Source organism: Neoarius graeffei, chromosome 16, assembly GCF_027579695.1.
Source record: "Neoarius graeffei isolate fNeoGra1 chromosome 16, fNeoGra1.pri, whole genome shotgun sequence".
Taxonomy (NCBI): Eukaryota; Metazoa; Chordata; class Actinopteri; order Siluriformes; family Ariidae; genus Neoarius; species Neoarius graeffei.
Window position 1 is genome coordinate 38,049,146 of NC_083584.1, and position 23,281 is coordinate 38,072,426.

Below are 23,281 nucleotides of genomic sequence, written 5' to 3' on the forward strand. Positions count from 1 at the left end.
TCTTGCTGTGAGGCGACAGCGCTAACCACTACACCACCGTGCGGCCGATGAGGGACTCAATTTGGAAATTCTTGTCTTCTGTCTGTAATTCATAATGGCTGTCCTGGTTTGGATGATGGTGGTGATTTTATTTTCCCATTAAAATAACACTGTGAACAAGAAGGCATTCACTGGCTAATCAGGTACTAATATCCTCATGAATATTCATGAGATTTCCTCAGCCACCCTGCAAAAATTGAATTCACTTCCGGTTTCCCTCGTCTGCGTAAACGCTGCGCATGTTTAACCCTCGCGATAACGAACACGCAAACGTGAAAACAGCTCGGACGTCATTTGGCAGCTCGCGCAAGATTCAGGAAGTAAAAGCCCTGTTGTGTGGTGTTTGTTTTTTTTTTGTATCTCCTGGTTTCTGGTCTCTAATATAAAGCACATTCTTGCGGGCCGAAATGGCGACGTTTATTTCTGTCCCGTTAAAGAAATCTTCAGAAGTTGATTTGGTGAAACCGCTGTCGAAATTCATCACGACTGCTTATCCGGCGGGTGAGGAGCAGACCGAGTATCTCCGCGCCGTGGACGAGTTGAATAAACTGCGCAAAAGTGCTTTGGGAAGGCCGCTGGACAAACACGAGAGCTCGCTGGAGATCCTGTTACGGTGAGCGCCGCTAATGCTAGCGAGCTAATTACACCGCTCGGCTACATATTTATCCGTGTTGACATTTTATCGAAAAGCTCCAAGAGCTCATTTGGTCTCTTGTACATGGAGTACATTCGTTATTGCTAATTAAAGTAATATGATCTCGCTAAACGGGCGCTCCCGAGCTTATTAGCTTGATGTCAAGTTTGTTGCCAGCGTGTAAATGGAAATCTCGAGCTGAATTTGCAGACAAGTTTATAATCAGCAATTCGTTTTATTTCTTCTCGCTGTCAGTATGTTTATGGTTTGCCAGCTGTGCTGCTAGCTGCTTAGTTAGCTAGCTAATAAACTAGCTTGAAAGCTAACTAGCAAGCTAGCATAAGTTCTGTTTGGTGTACTTGGGTTAACTACGGAAATGTTTACAAGTCGGCTAAGCTTTTGCCCCAAAGCTTTCTAATATAAATAAAATACAGTCTACCACATAGATGTTTTAAAAGCGTGTCAAATGTTTTATATAATATTTATGTTTGTGTCTTAAAACGCCACACCTAAACCCTGAGCGCCGGACTTATCTGCTCAGATTGTTAGCATGAAGAGATTCACACATTATACCCGTTTTCTGGATTTCAGCTGTTGGTTATGACGCGCATGCGTAAAACCTAATCTTGTTTTTAAATATTTGATCAATTGCCAGCTCCTTAATAACTAACAAAAAATGTGCCTGCTAGATAAGGGCAACATTTCATCGTCCTGAATCAAAGTTTGTGACTTTCGAAGACAATAGATACCTACTGGCTAATCAAAAAGGCAATAATCTAATTATAATAGTTTATTATTTTGGGGTTTGGGATATTAATCAAGTGTGTCCTTTTCAGCTTTTAAAGCTGAGACTTGTCTTTAGACATGCTAGAATATTAGACAACCTAATGTCTAACATTATTATTATTATTATTATTATTATTATTATTATTCAGACTAAAACATTGAAGTCTAAAAGTGCATCGTTCTTAGCCAGGGACATTATCTCCACAGCTCCGATAATAAACTCGGCGAACTTCCTGGTTTTCCATGACTCATTATTTTTGAGTCAGGGTGCCTGACGTCATGTTCAGCCATTAGTCTTGAATAGAGTTTAAGAAGATAAATTGGTCTGATTAAACCTTAGCTGATTAGAAAGCCTACACTTCTTTAGGTGTAGATTGAGCTTTATAACTATTGTTTCTGCTCAGCTGTGTGACGTGCTTGGTTTAAAGAGGAAGTAGGTGTAATGAGTTAAGCTAAGCTTGTAGTATGTTGGTAAAAACTTAAATGTCTAGTTTATGAAAGTTGTTTCATGACACGAAAAGAGGAAATGAGATCCTGATTTGTTAAACAAAAAACATCGGTGCCACCGAACAAGTTGGAGTCTTTTTTTTTTTTTTTTTTTTAATATCCTTATGGTTTTAGCTAATTTGAATGTGGTAGAGAAAGCTTGGGATAAAAGGGATGATATTTAAAACTCTGACGAATGAGTGTCTGACACAGGTATAGTGAACAGCGTAACGTTACTCCAGAGATATGTGCGATGATGTGACTGCTCATGGCCATGTTGTCAAAACACTGATGGAGAATACTAAATGTGACTCATCACGTGTGTGGAGTACATGATTCTCAACTTGTCTGACAAGGTTCCTGTTCTTCTGTGCAGAATTTTGCTTTCATACAGTTATTTCCTCCCCACAAACCATTACATGTCCAGCTCTTTTCTCCCATGTGGAGTGTGAATGAGCTCTATGTTGCTCTCCCCCCATTCTGGACCAAGATGAATAATGGGTGTATTAACACTACATACATACATTAAAAGGGTGTATTATGTTTATATTGGGAGGAGTTTCTTGGACACACCTTCAGTGGAAACCCCAATCAAGGAGTTATGTAGTGACTTATCCATAACAGCTTCTTAAAATAACAGCAGAGAGGGGAATTTTCCTATCTTACCAACAAGTTTGGCAGCATGCCACACCAAATGAATTGGTGCACATTTTTTTGTTTGTTTGTGTATTTCTTATTGCGTCAAAAGGTTTCAAATGACACACCGTCACATGAGCCTGAGTGTCAGCCTTTTGTGGTGGTGATCATATCAGCTCAAGTTACATTTAGTGTCGTGTGTTCTGGTTTCCTCAATGTATTGTTGAGAATAAAAATGCAGTGTTCTGTGTATGTTACAGTGGTGCAGTAGTTTTATGTTGAAACATTCTTTATAAAGTAAATGGGGGGGGGAGAAGGAAAAGATGATACTGTCGGTCTGTAAAATTAGCATAAGCGCATGCCATCAGGAACAAGTTCAGATCAAGCAGATAATGTTTTAGCTTTAATGTAGTCCAAGAAGAGTACAATGGAGAGACATGGGTCTAGGCTTTTGCTTCAAATTTGTTTTAATGTTGTAATTTTTTTTTTTTTGACACAAGAATATAAAGACTTAGGGCAGGATAAGACTGAGCCCATGTTTTTGAATTATTTTTTTTAATTAAAGGCAGGGCAGGTCATTTATTTTAGAAACACTTGTTTATATTTCTTGAAATTCTCTTTACATACTGACAGCAATGAATACATTAAATGCTCTGATAATAAGAAAAATCTGTCTTATATGGCAGTCATAGGACTGTAAAAAGCCCATCTAGTCCTGGTTTGAATAAAAGGATTGGGTGGCCTGTATACCTGCGCACGCTGCCCATGCGCTCACCGCACATGACTGCTGTTTTTCACAAGGTTAGGCAGGCATATTGCTGAAGCTAGTGAGTTAGTCAACAGCTGTGAGTACTAACAATAGCCATGTCTGTTGTTGACATTCATTATGATAATGTTAGGTGATTTTCTTACATGTGAATGAGACATGACAATGATGTGCTCCACTCCCCACGTTTTAGGCCAAGTTTACATTAGACCGTATCGGTCTCGTTTTCTTCGCGGATGCACTGTCCGTTTACATTAAAACGCCGGGAAACGGGAATCCGCCAGGGTCCACGTATTCAATCCAGATCGTGTCTGGTCCGGTGCTGTGTAAACATTGAGAATACGCGGATACGCTGTGCTGAGCTCTAGCTGGCGTCTCATTGGACAACGTCACTGTGACATCCACCTTCCTGATTCGCTGGCGTTGGTCATGTGACGCGACTGCTGAAAAACGGCACGGACTTCCGCCTTGTATCACCTTTCATTAAAGAGTATAAAAGTATGAAAATACTGATGCAAATACTGCCCATTGTGTAGTTATGATTGTCTTTAGGCTTGCCATCCTTCCACTTGCAAGTGGTAAGTGACTTGCGCACAGCGGCTCAGTCCCGAATCACTGCTCGTGCGCTTAACTCGCGCGCTCTGTGAGCTGCGCAGGGCCGGAGTGCGCACCCTCCAGAGGGCACTCGCTGTTCAGGGTGGAGTGATTTGGAGCGCAGCCGCTGAGGAGGAAGCGATGAGCCGCACTGACACATTTCAACTTGCGTGCCGAATTAGTCATGTGATTAGCGTATCCGTGTATTGGCGTTGCTGTGTGCACACTAATCGTTTTTAAAAACGTTAATCTGATGATCCGCTGATATGGTCTAATGTAAACCCCACCTTAGAGGACTGGTTTTCGAGAGAGGGCTAAAGAGAGAAGGTGGGATTTTTCGGTTGGATACTTTCAAAATCTGGTCAGCTCTTGATGATTTTGTCCAAAATTGCTCACCCTGCCTTTAATATCCACAGAATGTGTGTGATGGGTGTTGCTGAGAGAATGCCCTGTTTGTTAGTTTGTTTTTTCCCCCGCCCCCTTCTAAGCTAAATATTAGTTTTAAGTGTAATTTCACCCCTAGCTCTGAGCCAAATTTTACCTACTGTATAATTTTGAAAAATGCTATAAAATAGGCAAGGGGCTGAGGGGAGAGGCAGGTGGGTCATGAACGTGTGAGATGAGTGTGGTTTCATGGACTCTTATGCCGCTTTTCCACTACCAACGCAGCTGAGTTGGGCTGAGCCGTGCCATGCTGAGTCGAGCTGAGTGGGGCTGTTGGAGTTGCATTTCGACTACAACCACACTGAACCGTGCTGGCTGGAAGTGGGTGGACACATTGGGTGGAGTTAGCGAAAGTGGGTGGACGTCACGTGATGTCGTTAGGCGGCGCAAACAGTGACATCAGTGAGCTTTTAAGCGGTAGTCTCACGACCCGGATAGTAAACAATAAACATGGAGTCGTTAGTGTTGCTGGTCTTGGTGCTGTGGCTTGTTGTCACCGACAACACCAACAGATACTGGCAAGAGCGTATAGATGAGGCGAGGCGCATAAGGCTTCAGAAATTCTCGTAATTCGTAATTCTTCTTCCGGGTTTACGGTGTTTACAGATCCCAGCGTGCTCGCGGGGCGTGTGTGGGCATGTGAGGACACGCCTCCTCACCAATCAGTGCACAGGGGAGTGTCTCCTCACGCCCCTACCCCCACTCGGCTCGGTTTGGCTCGCTTCAGCCCTACTCCAAAACCGTGTGAGTTTTGGGGGCTGAGTCAGGCTGAAGCGAGCTGAGTCGTGCTGCTCTGAGGTAGTCGAAACGCGAGCCGTGTTGGGCTGAAGTGAGCTGAAAAAGGGCCATTACTCAAGGGCTGGGGGAGCTGGACCACCCAGAGGATGATAAAATTTTTCTCTCTCCTCAAATAAAAATTTCATGATATAGAGCAGTAGCAAATAGTTGAATATCAGTGCCAGTCTTGAAAAGTTCAGGATGATTTTAACCCGTAGATGGTACTTTATAGATGGGTGCCATAACCACCCTGATCTCGAATATGCACTGACTTTTTATAGTCTAATGGACTCTCCCTGTGCAATACTTATAATGTGCAATACCCAGACTCTCTCTGTGCAATACCTATAATCTTTTATAGCAATACCCGGACTCTCCCTGTGCAATATGTATAATGTGCAATACCTGGACTCTCCCTGTGCAATACTTAGACTGTGCAATACCTGGACTCTCTCTGTGCGATACTTATAATGTGCAATACCCCACTCCATAATGTGGAACGCAACAACTTTTTTTTTCCACTATATTCTTTGTTCTGTGTTATATTGCATATTTCTATGCTGTTTGCACTGTGATTGGAGTTGCTTTTAATCTCGTTGTACGTGTATAGTGACAATAAAGGCATTCTATTATTTGAGCCATTTTTGACCCATAAAATGCTATTTTTTTTTTTAAATGGTCATTTTGTCTATGAACATTGATGATTTATCACACTATGCTCATATTGTTTAGTTTGCAACTCAAAAAGCAAGTGTGCAGTACCTCTTTAGGTTGAAAAAACTATCCTATGAGCAATCTGACCTTTGTATAAAATGAAGAAAACGGGGGGGAAAAAATAACAAATCTAATGTGATGCCGGTCCAGCGTTTTTGAGCGATATTAGCCAGATACAACACTCGGATTTTAGAATCCGATGTTGCGGTTTGTGTGGATTAAAAATGTTTATAAACTGGAGTTGTAACTTACACTGAAATTGGAAATAAATGAGACCAAGCAGTTGTACATTATTGACAGCTATATTCATTGATCCTTTCATTAAGAGTATTTGTTGTTTGGATTTATTTCATGTGGGTTTTTTATTTTTATTCCCCCCACAGGTACTATGATCAGCTATGTTCCGTTGAACCTAAATTTCCTTTCCCAGAGGTAACATTCATACACAAACGTCTACATGAATGCATGCACGTTACAATAAATTACTTGCACTGCATATGTACTGAGTGTAATTTGTGTTTCAGCTGTGTCTTACGTTCACATGGAAAGATGCTTTTGATAAAGGATCTCTATTTGGTGGCTCAGTTAAACTTGGTAAGACTCATGCAGCCTCAAATGCAGTACTAAAAATTAATATCTTAACTTTATTATAGACAAGTGCTGCCAGTGCAGTTTTGACCAGGTTCTCTCTCTCTCTCTCTCTCTCTCTCTCTTTTTTTTTTTTCTTTTCAGCTTTGGCGAGTGTGGGCTATGAAAAAACGTGTGTGTTGTTTAACATTGGGGCACTCTCCAGTCAGATTGCCTCAGAGCAGAACCTGGACAATGACGAGGGGCTGAAGACAGCTGCCAAATTCTACCAGGTGAGTTTCAGTTTACACCCGAAGCCAACAGATCAACCCTTATCCATTTCTTGGATATTTAAAGTGAAAGTTAAACAAAAGTCTTTTGTATCTGTAACACTGTCACCTCTGTTTAGCTGGCGAGTGGTGCATTTGCACACATAAAGGACACAGTGCTGTCTGCTCTTAATCGAGAGCCTACTATGGATATTTCTCCAGAGACGGTGGGGACACTCAGTCAGATCATGCTCAGCCAAGCACAAGAGGTCTTCGTCATCAAAGCCACTGCTGGTGTGTTACTGGGATGTAACCGCTCAGTCTGGGAAACTTGGTCTTTAAGCTTGTGCCATTATGGCTGTAATATTGTATGACACGTAATCAAGCACCCATTTAGAGTTCTTCTTTTATTTATAATATTAATTAGTGATCTAGTTCACAGGGGTCATAACCAAGGTATGTATGTATGAAAAGTAAACTTGGTTGCCTGTATACGCTACGCTCATAACCAGCACATAGTAAAGCAGTATTGAAGAAAATTGATTGACTGAAAATCCCATAATAAGCAGTTAAATGTTATTTTATGAATTGTACAATAGCACTGACACCTATTGTTTATTCTATGTATATTTTCTATAGTAGCCAGTGTAGTTATTTACAAAGATAGAAATGAAAACAGTTTCAAAAGACATAAAATACTCAGCAGGTTTGTTCCTAGTGGATGTACACTTTGCGTCTCTCTTGTAAAGAAGCTGTGGCAGTTATTATGAATGAATGAACCCTTTATTGTCACTGTTACCAGTGAAATTGACCATCAACCTGTCCTTACAGAGGGGGAACAGGACAGGAAGACAGGGATAAAAGAAACAGTAGTAACATGAGGAAAAAAGAACCCCCCCCCCCCCCCCCCCCCCCCCCCCCACACACACACACACACACACACACTATGCTCCTATCAGGAGTACAGTGTGGGAGCATTTAAAAACCTCTGCACATAAGCGCACACTAACACAAGTACACTTTAAAACATGGGGCTTGAAGGGGGGAAGGAGGGGGCAATCAGGGGTGGGGGGAGGAGGTAGAGGTAACCCAGCGCAAGCAAGCAGCCATCCACTCCTGCAGCCATGCAAACGGCGCTGGTCACGCACCCGCTTGTCACACTGGGGGTGAAAAACGGCGACCGCGGAAAATTGGGGAAGGAATGCGAAGAGTGAGAGTGTCTCCCAGCAGTGACCTTCTGGGGGAAATGTTGCCCTAGCAACGGCCTTGATCAAGGCCAGTGCTGTTCAGGGAGCCGATTGTCGAGAAGATAGAGATTGTTTGGTCTTTCGAACAGACGCGGTCTTTACACGTCCATATCTGTCCATTCTATTCAATTCAATTTGATCTCCGAAATACGTATTCCTTGCAAAGCTGAAAGCTGCTCCGAGATGACAACCATTTTGTGGTTAAAGTTCTGAATGTCCACAGTCCGGGTGCCAACAGCTTTGCCCACCACTCCAATCATATTGGGCAGCTTTGTGGGGCTTTGAACAGCTGTCACCGTTATCTGATTTCCTCGATATACCAGGGCAATGCCTAATCCAACCAGCAAAAGTCCTGTAATCATGGTTCCGAATAGGTAGATATCTTCAATGTCCTCCACAGACGTTCCGGCAGGACAGGTGGGTTCCCCCGAACCCAGAAACTGTGCCAATTTTGTTCGTTATAGAACACAGATGGTCACTAAGACCCCCCCAGGAAAAAAAACAAACAAAACCCCACAGCTGAACATGGCAAGATGACCCACACACACAAATTGAAAGATTTAAGGAGAGAGTTTTGTTTCTAAAGAAATGGTAAAGGTATCCACGAGTGTTTTTTTTTTTTTTAATTAAAGAAAGAAGATATAAAACGCATCTTTCTTTAATTAAAAAAATGGTGTGCAAAGTGTGTGAGAATATCTGTCCAGAGAAAAATCGAACATATGCAAATGCTAGCTTTTCCAGGAATAATGCGCACACACTCACCATCCACTTTAATAGAACACCTGCACATTTTATGCAGTTATCTAATCAGCCAATCATGTGGCAGCATCGCAGTGCAAAACAATCATGCAGATACAGGTCAAGAGCTTCAGTTAATGGTCACATCAGCCATCAAAATGAAGAAAAGGTGTGATGGCCTCAGATTCTTGTTCTTGGCTAATGGGGGGGTGAAACCTGATGTGGTCTTCTGCTGTTGTAGCTCATCCATTTCAAGGCTTGACGTGTTGGCATTCTGAGATACTTTTCTGCTCACCATGGTTGTAAAGAGCGTGCATTTGAGTTACTATGGAGCACTTGTATGTGACGTCACAGCCGATCCAGATTGTGACAGACGCCATCTTGTCGGTCAAACGCCATATTTCCGCCTTCTACTTCTGCTTTTACTTCTACCTTTTCTTCTGGAAAACCCTACTATATACAATTCTACTACAACGGCTGCGGCTACAAGCTCTCCCTACCTGTGCACGTTTTTTTATGTTTTTTGTGTGTATTTTTGCGTGTTGTTCGTCTGTACCGGACTTCAATATCCACTACAACCGTATGGACTTACTGGACATGGGTTTCCAGCAGAAAATGACGGTTTGTAGCGATTTCCATCGCATGCACAACATTCCGGACGAGATAGCGAGACCAGCGGGGTCTCCGTGGATTGTTATCGGAAGCAAAGCGAAGGAGGCGGCGCTGGGAGCGGAAGCAAAAGCGAGGCTGCAGAGCCAGCCTGTTGACTAAGCTCAGAAAACAGCCACTCAAACCTCCACTGCTAATCCTCTATCTCTCCAACGCCAGATCCATGTAAACAAGACGGACGATTTGGAATTACAGCTGGAATTACCTTATTCTATTCTATAATCGGCTGGTCAGTGCTATACTCAATACTTAAGTGACTTACCCATCCAATGAGGATTCTTGTTTACAAGATGCCACATCTGAGTTGCTGACAAATCCTGAATTTCTGTAAAGATAACTGTCCAGAGATTTTATAAGCACACAGCGCTTCACCACTGAACAGCGAGGGAAAGTTAATGAGGTAATTATACACGTCTGGGTATTCCGCTGGCAGTTCAAAATCCGGTCGTGGAAACTCCATCCGGTAAGCCATAAGGGTCACTAATCTGTAGATCGTTTATTTTAGACATGTATCTAGTTATCTGTTCATTAGAAAAATGAGCCATGTAGTCTGTCGGTTGAAATTGATCCATTCTGTACACGAGTGCAGCAGTATTCAGCGGTGTTTTTTACCGACAAGATGGCGGCTGTGTACTTTCCGGTCACATGACTGCAAGATCTCTATAGACTTCTTGTCAGCTCAGGGCCATCTAGTCATTCTCCTCTGATCTTTTATCAACAAGGTGTTTCTGCCTGCAGACCCTCGGCAAATAGGATGTGGGTGGGGATTTTTTTTGTGTGTGTATGAGTGAAGTTCCCAGGAGATTAGCAGTTTCTGAAATGCTCAAACCAGCCCATCTGGTAGCAACAACTATGCCACGGTTAAAGTCACAGAGATCATACTTTAAATGTTAAACCTATATCTATAACCTGTATCTTGACCTGCATGATTTAGATTTTTTTTTTTTGCTGCTGCCAAGTGATTTGGCTGATTAGGTAGCTGCATGAATGTGCAGGCGTACAGGTGTTCCTATTAATATTAAAGTGGACAGTGAGTCTATGCAGTATTTTTGTTAAATGCAAAAATTATATTAATCAGTATAATAAATGTTGATAACTACTGTTCTGTGTCCTACACTGTGCTTTAAGAGGTTTCATTTAACTTGCGCTAACCTATAGAATATATGCACTTAATTCTCTGTTTAGTACCTGGCTTCTATCGTTCATTTGGCTTCTTTGATTTGCTCTACAGACAAGATGAAAGATGGCATCATTGCTAAGTTAGCCAATCAGACTGCAGATTTCTATGGTGATGCCTTCAAGCAGTGCCAGTACAAAGAGAACCTGCCCAAGGTATGCTCAGTAACAGTTACCTGCTATTAGAGATGTATCCACTAGGGGTTATGGTGAACACAATGTCATTAAGACTGACACTAAGCATGAAATCACAGTGGGTGCATGACTGTAATGACAATTAGTTGTTTTACGCGCATACACAATATAAGAGTTTCAGTTTCTGCCTTTTTCTTTCCTCCCACTGATCTGTGTGAACGCTGCATGAGCGTTGTGTGAAGGTTTGGTTGATGTTTGCTGAAGGTTGCGTGCTGATTTGCTGTTCTGTTCTCTCTTTCTGCGCCCTGTGCTGTGTGTCTGCTCGTTTGTGGATGCTCTTGGTGTTTGTTTGTGGTTGCTGTGGTGTTTGTGGTTGCCTCTCCCTGGTCAGTATTTTTATTTCCAGGAAGTGCTTCCAGTTTTGGCTGCCAAGCACTGCATGATGCAGGCCACTGCAGAGCTCCATCAGTCAGCTCTGGCCAAACAGAAGAAACGTTTTGGAGAGGAGATCGCACGTCTTCAGGTGCGTGCTTTGGGAGGAAATGGAAGTTATTAAGCATCGACTGCTTCATGGGCTACCTTGTCAAAATACAGCATCTGTTTTGAATTTGGCATAATTTAACTGTGGTGGTTTGGAGTTGTTTATTTTTTTAAATTTTTTTGGGTGCAGCATGCCACAGAGCTGGTTAAGACCGTAGCCTCACGCTATGATGAGTATGTGAACGTTAAGGATCTCTCTGATAAGATCAGCCGTGCTCTCACAGCTGCTAAGAAAGACAATGACTTCATCTACCACGATCGTGTACCTGAGGTCAAAGACCTGGAGCATATTGGCAAGGCAACGCTCGTCAAGGCAACTGCCATTCAAATACCGCTCAGCCAGAAGTTCGCAGGTGAGTAAATGATTGACCAATTATGTTTCTAGCCCTACAACGCACTATTAAATAGCAAGCTTACAATACAAGTTTGCAGCATCAAACATTGGCAAGTAACGTTTTAAATTCTGATGCAGTAAGGCAGCAAATCCAAGCTGTTGTCAGTAACTTCATGGAATTTGTCCTTTTGTCTTTGGTTGTCCAGTGGATGTCAGTTCCTATTCAAAAGTGCACAAAGAACAGTTTCTTTTTTTAACTGGCTTTTATAATTTATTATTACATGACTTTGTTGTAGACTTGATTCTGATTGATCAGTTATGACATTCTATAATCTGTTTTGTGTATGACAGATTGTTGCTCTTGATTACATCGTTGGTGGAAGAAATTAAACATTTTAATGAAATCAATTTTTTTTTAATCAATATTTTGTGTCAAATTATGGATTTCTTTAGTAAGTAGCTTCCGCTTTGCATCAGGGTACTACATCACCATGTCTGGGTTTATTTCACGTTAATGACTGCCTTGTCGTACATTGTCCCTTATGTAAAATTATGTGCATGTGTGATGTATAAATTAGGAGGCAGGGTGTACAATTTTATATCAAAACAGCAAGCCAATGCACACCTCAGTGGTAACGGTAGCAGGTACTGCACTGCCACGAGACGTAAAGTTAAAGTAGCGTAATATATATATATATATATATATATATATATATATATATATATATATATACATATACACACATACACACACACACACACACACTAGTGCATCTCAATTAGAATACCATGAAAAACTTCCTTTTTTTCATAATTTAATTCAGAAAGGTAAACTTTCATATAGTCTATATTCATTACCTGTAAAGTTAAATATTTAAAGCCTTTTTTTGTTTTAATTTTGATGATTATGGCTTATAGCTCATGAAAATCAGAAATCCAGTATCTCAAATTATTAGAATATTTCCTAAGATCAATCAAAAAAAGGATTTACAATACAGAAATGTCCAACTTCTAAAAAGTATATTCATTTATACACTCAATACTTGGTTGGGGCTCCTTTACCATGAATTACTGTATCAATGCGGTGTGGCACGGAGGTGATCAGTCTGTGGCACTGCTGAGGTGTTATTGAAGCCCAGGTTGCTTTGATAGTGGCCTTCAGCGTATCTGTATTTTTGGGTCGGGTGTTTCTCATCTTCCTCTTGACAATACCCCATAGATTCTCTATGGGGTTCAGGATAGGCAAATTGGCTGGCCAATCAAACACAGTAATATCATGGTCAGCAAACCATTTGGTAGTAGTTTTGGCACTGTGGGTAGGTGCTAAGTCCTGCTGGAAAAGGAAATCAGCATCTCCAAAAAGCTCGTCAGCAGATGGAAGCATGAAGTGCTCTAAAATCTCCTGGTAGATGGCTGTGTTGACTTTGGACTTGATAAAATACAGTGGACCAACACCAGCAGATTGACATGGCACCCCAAATCATCACAGACTGTGGAAACTTCACACTGGGCTTCAAACACCTTGGATTCTGTGCCTCTCCACTCTTCCTCCAGACTCTAGAACCGTGATTTCCAAATTAAATGCAAAATGTACTTTCATCTGAAAAGAGGACTTTGGACCACTTGGCAACAGTCCATTTCTTTCTCTCCTTAGCCCAGATAAGACACTTCTGACATTGTCTCTGGCTCAGGAGTAGCTTGATATTAGGAATGCGAAAGTTGTATCCCCTTTCTTGAAGATGTCTGTTCGTGATGGGTCTTGATACACTGACACCAGCCTCAGTCCACTCCTTGTGAAGCTCTCCCAAGTTCTTGAATCAACTTTTCTTGTCAATCCTCTCAAGACTGCGGCCATCCCTGTTGCTTGTGCACCTTTTCCAGCCACCCTTTTCAGCAATGACCTTTTGTGGCTTACCCTCCTTGTGGAGGGCATCAGTGATCATCTTCTGGACAACAGTCAAGTCAGCAGTCTTCCCCATGATTGTGGTCGTGTGTACTGAACTAGACCGAGAGATACACTGTGTTCATACTGTTTTACTCAAACTTGAAATGAAATATTCTAATATTTTGAGATTTTTTTTTTGTTTGTTTGTTTTTGTACTGTATGCCATACTGATTAAAATAGAAAAATGCTTGAAACATTTTAGTTTGTGTAAGGAGTCTATAATATATAACATTTTCACTTTCTTAAATAACTGATGGAAAATATTGAACTTTTTCACAATATTCTAATTTTTTTAGATGCACGTGTGTGTGTGTGTGTGTGTGTGTGTGTGTGTGTGTGTGTGTGTGTGTGTTATATAAAAAACATACTGTTGTAACGGCTGTACTGTTTTTTTTTTTTTTTTTTTTTGTACTGTTTTTAAAAAATAAAAAGTCCTTGTTTTGTTAGACGTATTATTCAAATAGATTTGCTGGAGTTGTTTAATTGTTCATGTCTGATTTTACTTTTTTAGATCTCTTTGAGAAGATGGTGCCTATGTTGGTGCAGCAGTCTTTGAGCGTAGCCAGTTCCAGAAAGGCCGATATGGTCAACAGACTTGTGGGCAGTCTGAGGGAGGCAACAAACCTCTGTAATGGGTGAGACTGTAGGGCTTGGTTTTGTTTTCAGACTTTCGTAACTTTCTGTAGACAACAAAGTCTCTTTGATCTCTCAAGGATTTTGTGTAACAGCAGTATATTATCCACAATCTGTATATTAGATTATAGCATTATGAATCACCTAACCATGGTATATCGGTTTACCAGTTAAGCATAAATATTGAATATTAGCATTGGTGTGAATAAGAAAATGGTAATGATTATGGACACTTATGGGTTCTACTGAAATTGGATATTTAGTTATAACTGCTTGATTTTATAATCTTTTTGTCAGGGTGTTGGCTTCTCTAAACCTGCCAGCAGCACTAGAGGATCTCTCTGGAGATTCAGTCCCACAGTCCATCCTGGAGAAGAGTCGTGCTGTGATCCAACAGGGAGGCCTGAGCAGCATTGAGCAGCTGATCAAGGATCTACCAGAACTGCTACAGAGAAACCGAGAAATACTGGATGAGGTTAGTTTTTCTCACGTTCTTTCTTTCCCTCCTTTTACATTTTCAGATAATTTTATGAGTTGTGTGTGAGAAGTTAACAATTTTTCAGTTCATGGTCTCTTTATTTTTGGTCTTGTAGTCTCTTAAGATTTTGGATGACGAGGAGACAACGGACCATGAGCTCAGAGCCAAATTCAGCCAGCGGTGGAACAGAACTCCATCTGGAGACCTATACAAACCCCTCAGAGCCGGTAAGCATGCACACAAACAAGATGTGAGGTTAACTTGGTTCTGCTTACAATGCACACACGTACATCAGAAAACTGAATATCTCGTTTTCATACTCCACGTAAAAACATATTGGTTTGTATAATTATTTCTGTGTGTGTTTGTGATTGTAGAGGGTGGAAATTTCCGAAGCGTTTTGGATAAGGCTGTGCAAGCCGATCAGGTGGTAAAGGAGCGCTATAATACTCACTGTGAGATGATCGCTCTACTCTGCAAACCAGAGAGCGAGTTGTGTGCTGCCATTCCTTCAGCCAACCCTGCCAAGACTCTTCAGGGCAGTGAGGTAAAAGTTGGTAGATGCTAATAAAATATTACTTTTCAATCAGCATTAGTTGCGGCTTCTTGTTGATATTTAAACGCAGAAACCCATACTCTATTATTTAGGTGGTAAATGTATTGAAGGCTCAGTTAGCCCAGCTTGATGAGATCAAACGGGAACGTGAGGTTCTGGAAGGAGAGATAAAGGCGGTGACCTTTGATATGACGACAAAGTTCCTCACTGCCTTGGCTCAAGATGGAGCCATTAATGAGGAGGCCCTTTCCACTGGAGAACTGGACAGTCGATATGGTGCATACACACAGCGTGTTCAGCAGAACCTCCGCTCCCAGGAGGACATACTGGCCCAAGTACAGGTATGAATTTTAGCATGGGCCCAACAATCTAGTGGCGCATAACCTGTGCAGGCCATTATGGTGTACACACACCTGTGTACTTCAAGTTTAGGGCATTTCTTTCCCTACCCTTTTTGTTTACTAGCAATGCACTAGTTGAATAGTTGTTGTAAAGGAGCTGTTTGGATTGCTTTGATTTGCCAATTTGATTTGTTTGTCTATAGACATCTCATCAGGAGTTTGCGGCACTCAAACAGTCCAACACTGAGGCCAACCACAGAGAGGAAGTGTTGAAGAAACTGGCTTCAGCTCATGATAGCTACATTGAGATCAGCTCCAATATTAAAGAGGGCACGAAGGTAACAGTTTTTCTCTAGTAACACAGTAAATATGCAATTTGCGCAATAACATTTATATATGAGATTTCTCACATGCATGTTTAAATAGAATTAACTCAAGGTGGAGTTAATGAACATATCCAGCTAACTATTCGTATTAGGAGAGGGGGAAATTGTCATTAATGTGGAGTAATCAAATTATTTTTCCCCTGCAATTAAACGTGCCTCCTGTTGCTGGTGGCAGACGCATTTGTCTTCGACAGACAGAACCGTTATGTGCACTACAGAGCTTTACTGAATGTTGCTTTCCCTGATTTCAATTTGGAATTTAGCCCATGGCTCTACTGTTGCTGACAAAGATTTCCGAAGTGTATGGAGTTTGAGGTTGTTTTTTTTTTTTTTTTTTTTTTTTTTTTTTAAACTAATTGGATTGAAGTTAATCACAGTGATGATGCATGTTTATTGTCTCAGTACTGATATTTACACATCATATAGAGCACATCAAATACATGAATAGTGATTAAAGTATTCGAATAATGGCATCTAAACCAGATATTTGAATACTGATTTGCATCCTTAGCCTGTGCATTAATTTTAAGTGATAAATGAAATATCTTGCTGCACAATTTAAGTCCCAGTTTTTGAGCCTGTTAATCTTTCTTCTTTTCTTCTGCTTCTCTCTTTCTCCATTCTAAACAGTTCTACAATGATTTAACTGAAATCCTGCTGAAGTTCCAGAATAAGTGCAGTGATATTGTTTTTGCCCGCAAGACTGAGAGGGATGAGCTGCTCAAGTAAGTACCCTTTGAACCAGGGATATAAATAAACACTTGGCTTTTTCAAGCAAAATACAGACTGCTTTGTTTAATTAAAAAAAAAAGCCCATTTAGCTACATTCCTATTTGGAAATTTATAAATGAGGGTTTTTCCCTTTTTTTTTTTTTTTTTTTTTTTAATTTAATGTGATTGGATTAGGCTACCTAAATGTAAGAACTTTGTGCTGTTACTGAAATGTGACAACACACTATTTGTGGGGAAGAGAAAAGCTCTTTACAAATGACAGAAGTATTTAATAACTAAAACCAACAGGCTGCCAAACCTAATTTTACTACATTAAAAATCAATGCCCACAATTAACGCTAATAAGCGCAGGGGTAGTCACGGATGTTCTCTTGCATAAAATTATTTTTGCATATAATTCAAGTATTAAATTTCTCATGCATTGATGTTTTATTCACAGGGAGTTGCAGCAGAGTATTGCTCGTGAGCCGAGTGCTCCTTCCTTTAATGTTCCAGCTTACCAGTCCAATGCCCCGGCCCCTGCTGCAGGAGGCCCCACCCCTGCTCCCCGGACCGTGTTTGTGAGTTTACAGTCAGAGCTGTCCTCTAATCAGATGACCAAATAATTGCTTTCTCTGGTTATGATGTGACTGTTTTCTATTGTGCATTACAGCCAGTGCAGCCTCAGGCTAAACCCCAACCTCCAGCAAGACCACCACCCCCCAACTTGAGTACACAAGCTGCAAGTAGCAGCACAACCAGCTCAGTGCCTGATAGTCAAGCCCCACCTTCTGTCAGTTCCAATCCCCCACCTGTGGCACCACCCACTGCACCATCACAGGCTCAAGGACCACCCTACCCCACTTATCAGGGCTATCCAGGGTAAATATTTTCTCTCTCTCTCCCCCCACACACACAATTAACAACCTAATTAACTGAATGATTATAAAACCCTGATATGCATAGGATTCATTTAAAAAGTAGAAAATGAGGGAATCCTTGACTTGCAAGTGATGTTAAAGCAAAATAGAAACCCGGATGTTGGTCACGTTGGTGGAGATACAAATGCAGGGTCAAGTGACATTCCCATGGGTGCAAGTTTTCCGGCATGTACTGGAAGCTCCGGTTTTTTTCGGTTCTGAAAGTGTCATTTTTTCCAAATCGTGTAAATCCGTTGGCTTTTTTTTGGGGGGGGGGCGGCTCTCTACGCCGCTCACCGACGAGCAGTCCTGACTAGCCCGTTGTTTCACGGTGTTATACATGTGATATCATGTTTCACGCACGCTGTTCGACCAAATCAACACAGCTATTCTAGTGTATATATTGTCAGACCCTCCAGGATTTTGCTGTGTTGCAATTTGCAACATCAACGCAAATTCAACCAATCCCCATGAATTCAGGGTGGTGTTGCAATTATATCCAGTCACTGCAACTTTCCCTCAAATTGGACCAATCGTTGGCGTCATCTTGAGGTGACGTCGACAAACTACCTTCTGCCTTGCTTCTGTGTTTCCGTTCAAGAGCAGCAGCATGTGCGAGTCTCAGGAGAGACTGCCTGCACACAGCACTAGTATTAATAGTTTTTTTCTTATATGAAGGCTGAGGCATTTCCTTTTGAATTTGAAGTCCGTGTTTATATAGGCTTCAATTCTTTATAGTGTTACTGAAAGTGTGTTATGTTTACAGTGAAGGACTGTGTGCACATTACGTTTTTTTTACATAATACAAGAAATTAATGGATGCCAAAATTTTGCAAAATGGTATTTTATTTTCCATTGTTTAGGCAGCTTCAGCATCATACTGTGAGATTCTGTTCAAATTGTTTTTTTTCTTCTATGAAGCCTGAGCCATTTATTTTATTAGTTTATAATTATTGTTTAATTTAGTCTTCAGGAGAGACTGCCTGCACACAGTACTAGTATTAATAGTTTTTTTTTTTTCTGACATGAAAGCTGAGGCATTTATATTATATTTTAAGGTAACTTCATGTTGTGCTGTGAGGTTCTCTGCACTTTAACTTTTGAACCAACAGGTGCATTTGGATAAGTAAAACCTATTTTTCTGCATTTTTGTAGTCCTGGTAATCTTTTATATTGGTAAAGTTGTTTATAGGACCATCTCTGTGTCTTTCTTCTTTTAATCAGTAGTTTTTCAGTAATAACTTAATATTTAACCTATCACTCAATTTTAATCATAAAAAGAGAAAATCGCAACAATTTCTCGCAACTTTCACTTCCTGCCGCAATGTAATCGCAACAAAAACCTAAAAACACCAACTTTCATCGCAATTTTTTGTTAAAACCCCCGCAACATCAGACATTTTACCCTGCAGCAATCACAAAAAAGGCCCGCGAAATCCTGAGGGGGACTGATATAGTAAAAAAGGTATCACAGCAAAAGCATATTAAAAATGGTTGTTTCAACATTTAAATTAGTAGTTGCTCGATGTTTTGAAATATTCAAGTACAAGGCTTGAATATTTCAGATGAATTGATGAAATGTATTAAACATTTGATGTGAATATGCAAATCATATAACTATTAATATTATAAATGTTTGCATGAGAGAAGACCATTTAAAAATTTTTTTTCAAGCCCTAAGGGGGGGGGGCTCCCCCCGGCATGGCTGCGCCATGCACGTCTGACCTTGTCAGACTTTTCAGGTTTCTGAAAATTTTATACTTGCACCCATGCATTCCATACAAAACGGTCACACGTGCGTAACTCCTGTTTTTCCGCTGCTTTAAGCATTCTTTTAGCTATGCCATATCTTTGTGCTGTAAATGGTTGTGGTCACAACAGTACTCATGACCGTGATATGCTCTGAATATTATTTATTTATTTTATTTTTTGATTTACGTCCGTGATTTCGGAAAGAGGAAACTCTGAGACTTAGTACGGAGAGGAGACGAGGGGATCAGGACATTTCGTCCAAAGCCTTTTTCAGACGCACTATCAATTATTTTATATTTCAGGTATTCCTGTGTTCTTGAATGAAAGCCTCCGTGAGAGCACTGCTCTGCGACGAAAGATTTAACATGATCCAGCCGGCTTTAAAAATGAATAACTCCTGCTAATGGAGCTTGCAGCGAAACCAAATTTGACAGGCACCTCCCTCTACGCCGCCCCCTTGGAAAGAGCATGGTCTCGGGTCGGTAGGACTATGCCTCAGCCTGGGATTCACGAACAAAGCCCCTGCTAGAGCGTTGCTTGGCGCCTAAAGATTTAACATGATCTGTACTATGGCACTCATTTGCTTTACAAAAATGTGTTTTGCTTCAGTCAAATTCCGTTGAGAATTCCTCCTTTTTTCGAACAAACAAATACCTGAAATATAAAATAACTGATGGTGCATATGAAAAAGGCTTTGGACGAAATGGTCATGGGACAAAATGATCTGTATTCGTACTCGATGGTTGGTAAAAGCGTCTTATCTTCAGAAAAGCCTGACTTTTAAAAAAAAATAATAATACGGGTCAAAAGCACACGTTATCTATCTTCAGTCGATCGTTCAAATCATAGTAATACTGAAAATTCAGCATTGTTTACAGACACGCTTTCAGCAGCTGCCATTCTAGTTGCGTTTGTATATCCACTATCATGGTAGACGCTCATGACCACACATTTTGATCACTTGGTTGCAAGTCATCTATGCTCAAAATTCACTCTGGAATTCAATCCCCCCCCCGGACATACGTAATATCGACTCTCTACCTCTATTCAAATCCAGACTGAAAACTCACTTGTTTCAGTTAGCATATTCGTTGTGACTTTTACCATCTCTAAATTCTCTGTTTACTTTTTCTGTGCTTTTATTGTTTTGTTTTACTGTTTTTACTCTTGTTTTTACTGTTTGTATAGTGTCCTTGAGTGTTTTGAAAGGCGCTTCTAAATAAAATGCATTATTATTATAAAATCCTAAGAAGGGGGACGATTTTCTGTAGCCTTGTCTTTAATATCTTTGTAGTGTATCATGTTTGTGCCCTTAACAAAATGAGCAGCAAGTCTTTGACTAACATTCAGCAATTTGCTAGTAGGGTATATACCTTTTTTGTTCCACTGCACAGGTTTTTTTTTTTTTTTTTTTAATCCCCTGCTGACCAAAAGGCCCGAAGGGGCATTATGTCGTAGCATTGTCCGTCCGTCTGTCTGTCTGTCCCGGGAAGGGTGCTCACCTTCTGAAATGAACTCCTCTCTGAATTTTTGGAGGAATTTCACAAAACTTGGCAGGATTCTTTGTTGTATGTTGGTAATACACACATTGTAATTTCGTTGAATTCGGTCACATTTTACTAGAGTTACAGCCCTTGATTTAACAAAACGATACTTTGACAATTTCACAAGTGTGTGCGTGTGTGTTCCTTCTGAAATCAACTCCTCACAATTTTTGGAGGAATTTCATGAAACTTGACAGGGTTCTTTGTTATATGTCGGTAATACGCATATTGCGATTTCGTTCAATTCAGTCGCGTTTTACCAGTGTTATGGCATAGTTGCCAGCAGCGGATATTGTGCTTTCAGAGCACTCTTGTTCCTCTCAGCTTTTGTGCAGTGGTTTTGCCTCTTTGTATGGTCCTAATTGCTAATTAATCTCATTAGTAATGATGGCTTCCAACTATGACCAGTCTGGGACTTAATTGGATGTTTCACGTTGCCTGCTATCAGTTAACCCAAAGTTCATTACATCATAAAATGAGTAATCTGGAGGTGTTCATACATGTATATTAAATATTTTAGTTTGAAAATATTTTTTGAGACAGAAGGGAGCTGTTGAAGGGTAGAAAAAAAATTGTAGCAATTGCATTAAATAGTTTTCTGAATTTACTGCTCTGACTGTTCAAGGATACTTTTAATCATTCCTAATAAGACTTGGATAATATCCACAAATGGGCGGCATGGTGATGTAGTGGTTAGCAGTGTCGCCTCACAGCAAGAAGGTCCGGGTTCAAGCCCCGTGGCTGACGAGGGCCTTTCTGCATGTTTGCAAGTTTGCGTGTTCTCCCCGTGTCCGTGTGGGTTTCCTCCGGGTGCTCCGGTTTCCCCCACAGTCCAAAGACATGCAGGTTAGGTTAACTGGTGGCTCTAAATTGACCGTAGGTGTGAATGTGAGTGTGAATGGTTGTCTGTGTCTATGTGTCAGCCCTGCGATGACCTGGTGACTTGTCCAGGGTGTACCCCGCCTTTCGCCCGTAGTCAGCTGGGATGGGCTCCAGCTTGCCTGCGACCCTGTAGAACAGGATAAAGCGGCTAGAGATAGTGAGATGAATATCCACAAATTACAATGCTTCAATCTGCTTTTGTGTTTTTGTTCCTCAGGTTTTATCAAATGCCGATGGGATATAACCCCTATGGATATGGGTATGGTATGCAGTATATGCCCTGTCAGGCTCCGGGGCAGGCTGGTTACCCTGGAGGTGTTCCTGTACAGCAACCTTACCCGTATCCTCAACAACCACCTCAGCAACAGCCCTACTATCCCCAGCAGTAGGCAGCATTTATCCTGAGCCCACACTGCCAGCTACAGCCATGCTGCCCCTGATAACTAGCACTCCTTACTCTTACACTTAATCTCTTTTAACACTTCCCACTCCTCCTCCCTGTCTTTTAACACCTGATTTCCTGTGGGCAGAGATTAGAACACTAGACGGACCAATGGAATTTGTCCTGAAAACCCACACTCACTCTCCTTTAAGGTCCAGAGAGATGCTGTGCTCTGTTTGTGAGCTTTCTGATTCTCCCACTCATACCCAAAGTCAAGCTGCTGGCTGGCTGCCTGCCTGCTGCTGTGTATACCTTATTTTTGTAACAAATAATAAGAATAGAAATACTCTAAAAAGCATTATGTAGATGTTTTCATACCCAGACAATGAAGATAATCATTAGGGGGAGAAATAATATTCCTGTAACCGTACCTCTCTCTGTCCATCCTACAATCAGTACTTTGGGAATGGAACAGTTTAATTCAGCAGTGAATAACACCTGACCTGTACCTGTTATTCAAAGAAACTTTTTGTTTCTCTCTGATGTAATTAAAGCCTGTCTAATGCTAAAATATGGTTTACTTTCTCGACCTGTGCAAGTTTAATTCTGGTAAAGCAGTGTTTGTCCCTGTTCTTTTGCTGCACTCTAATATTAAAGTTATGTGTATTGGATTACAGTGATGCTGGAATAAGGCTGATTTTCAGGGAGTGGGTTTAAAGTGCATGTACATATATCTTCTAGTGCATTAAATTACAGAAGTATGAACAGATGATGGTTGCTGTAACCAAGCTTTTTGTCATATTCATGTTGAGTACGAGTAAAGCAGACTATTGAATATGGTACGTTACACAGCCTTCGAAAAATCTTTCTGGAAGTTTGTAGCTGAAGTTTAGTTCAGAATTAAATATGGAAAGGCTCAGCCACTGAAAACATGTCAATAAAATATCTGCTCAAGGGAAAAGTTCCAGTCTAACCCCATCCCAAATGATGTAGCGGAGAGGCAGGAGGTGCCAGAGTCCTCAAGGGCACGAGTATGTCAAAGTGAACATTTTGGGAGAAATGTCAAGACTTCACTACATTCTACAATGTGCCTGTCGTCACTCATTTTCTTGTGTGAATATTTTGCGATGATCAGTGATACATCTTTTAGTGTAAAATGACTAATTACTATGTTATTCCCTTCACCCAAATAGAACTCTC

At 40.9% G+C, this 23,281-nt stretch overlaps 1 protein-coding gene across 2 annotated transcripts; it reads left to right on the forward strand.

The window, feature by feature from the left end:
• Positions 1–309: 309 nt before the first annotated feature.
• On the forward strand, positions 310–22,652 carry pdcd6ip (programmed cell death 6 interacting protein). Of its 2 annotated transcripts, none has more exons than XM_060942908.1 (18): positions 310–652; positions 6,260–6,308; positions 6,401–6,470; positions 6,609–6,736; positions 6,853–7,006; positions 10,598–10,698; positions 11,069–11,200; positions 11,348–11,570; positions 14,008–14,131; positions 14,427–14,604; positions 14,723–14,834; positions 14,985–15,154; positions 15,256–15,504; positions 15,708–15,842; positions 16,521–16,615; positions 17,062–17,182; positions 17,275–17,483; positions 21,917–22,652. In XM_060942908.1, the coding sequence occupies exons 1-18, from the start codon at positions 447–449 to the stop codon at positions 22,086–22,088; spliced, it is 2,628 nt and encodes an 875-aa protein (XP_060798891.1). In that variant the 5' UTR covers positions 310–446; the 3' UTR covers positions 22,089–22,652. The 2 variants fall into 2 exon arrangements, with proteins under 2 accessions (XP_060798891.1, XP_060798892.1); XM_060942909.1 differs by having other exon boundaries at positions 311–652; positions 11,084–11,200.
• The last annotated feature ends 629 nt before the right edge of the window (positions 22,653–23,281 follow it).

Coding starts and splice junctions, on each gene's coding strand:
- pdcd6ip (XM_060942908.1), top strand. CDS start 447: ATGGCGACGTTTATTTCTGTCCCGTTAAAGAAATCTTCAGAAGTTGAT. Junction 653..6,259: donor TCGCTGGAGATCCTGTTACG/GTGAGCGCCGCT, acceptor TTCCCCCCACAG/GTACTATGATCAGCTATGTT. Junction 10,699..11,068: donor ACAAAGAGAACCTGCCCAAG/GTATGCTCAGTA, acceptor CTCCCTGGTCAG/TATTTTTATTTCCAGGAAGT.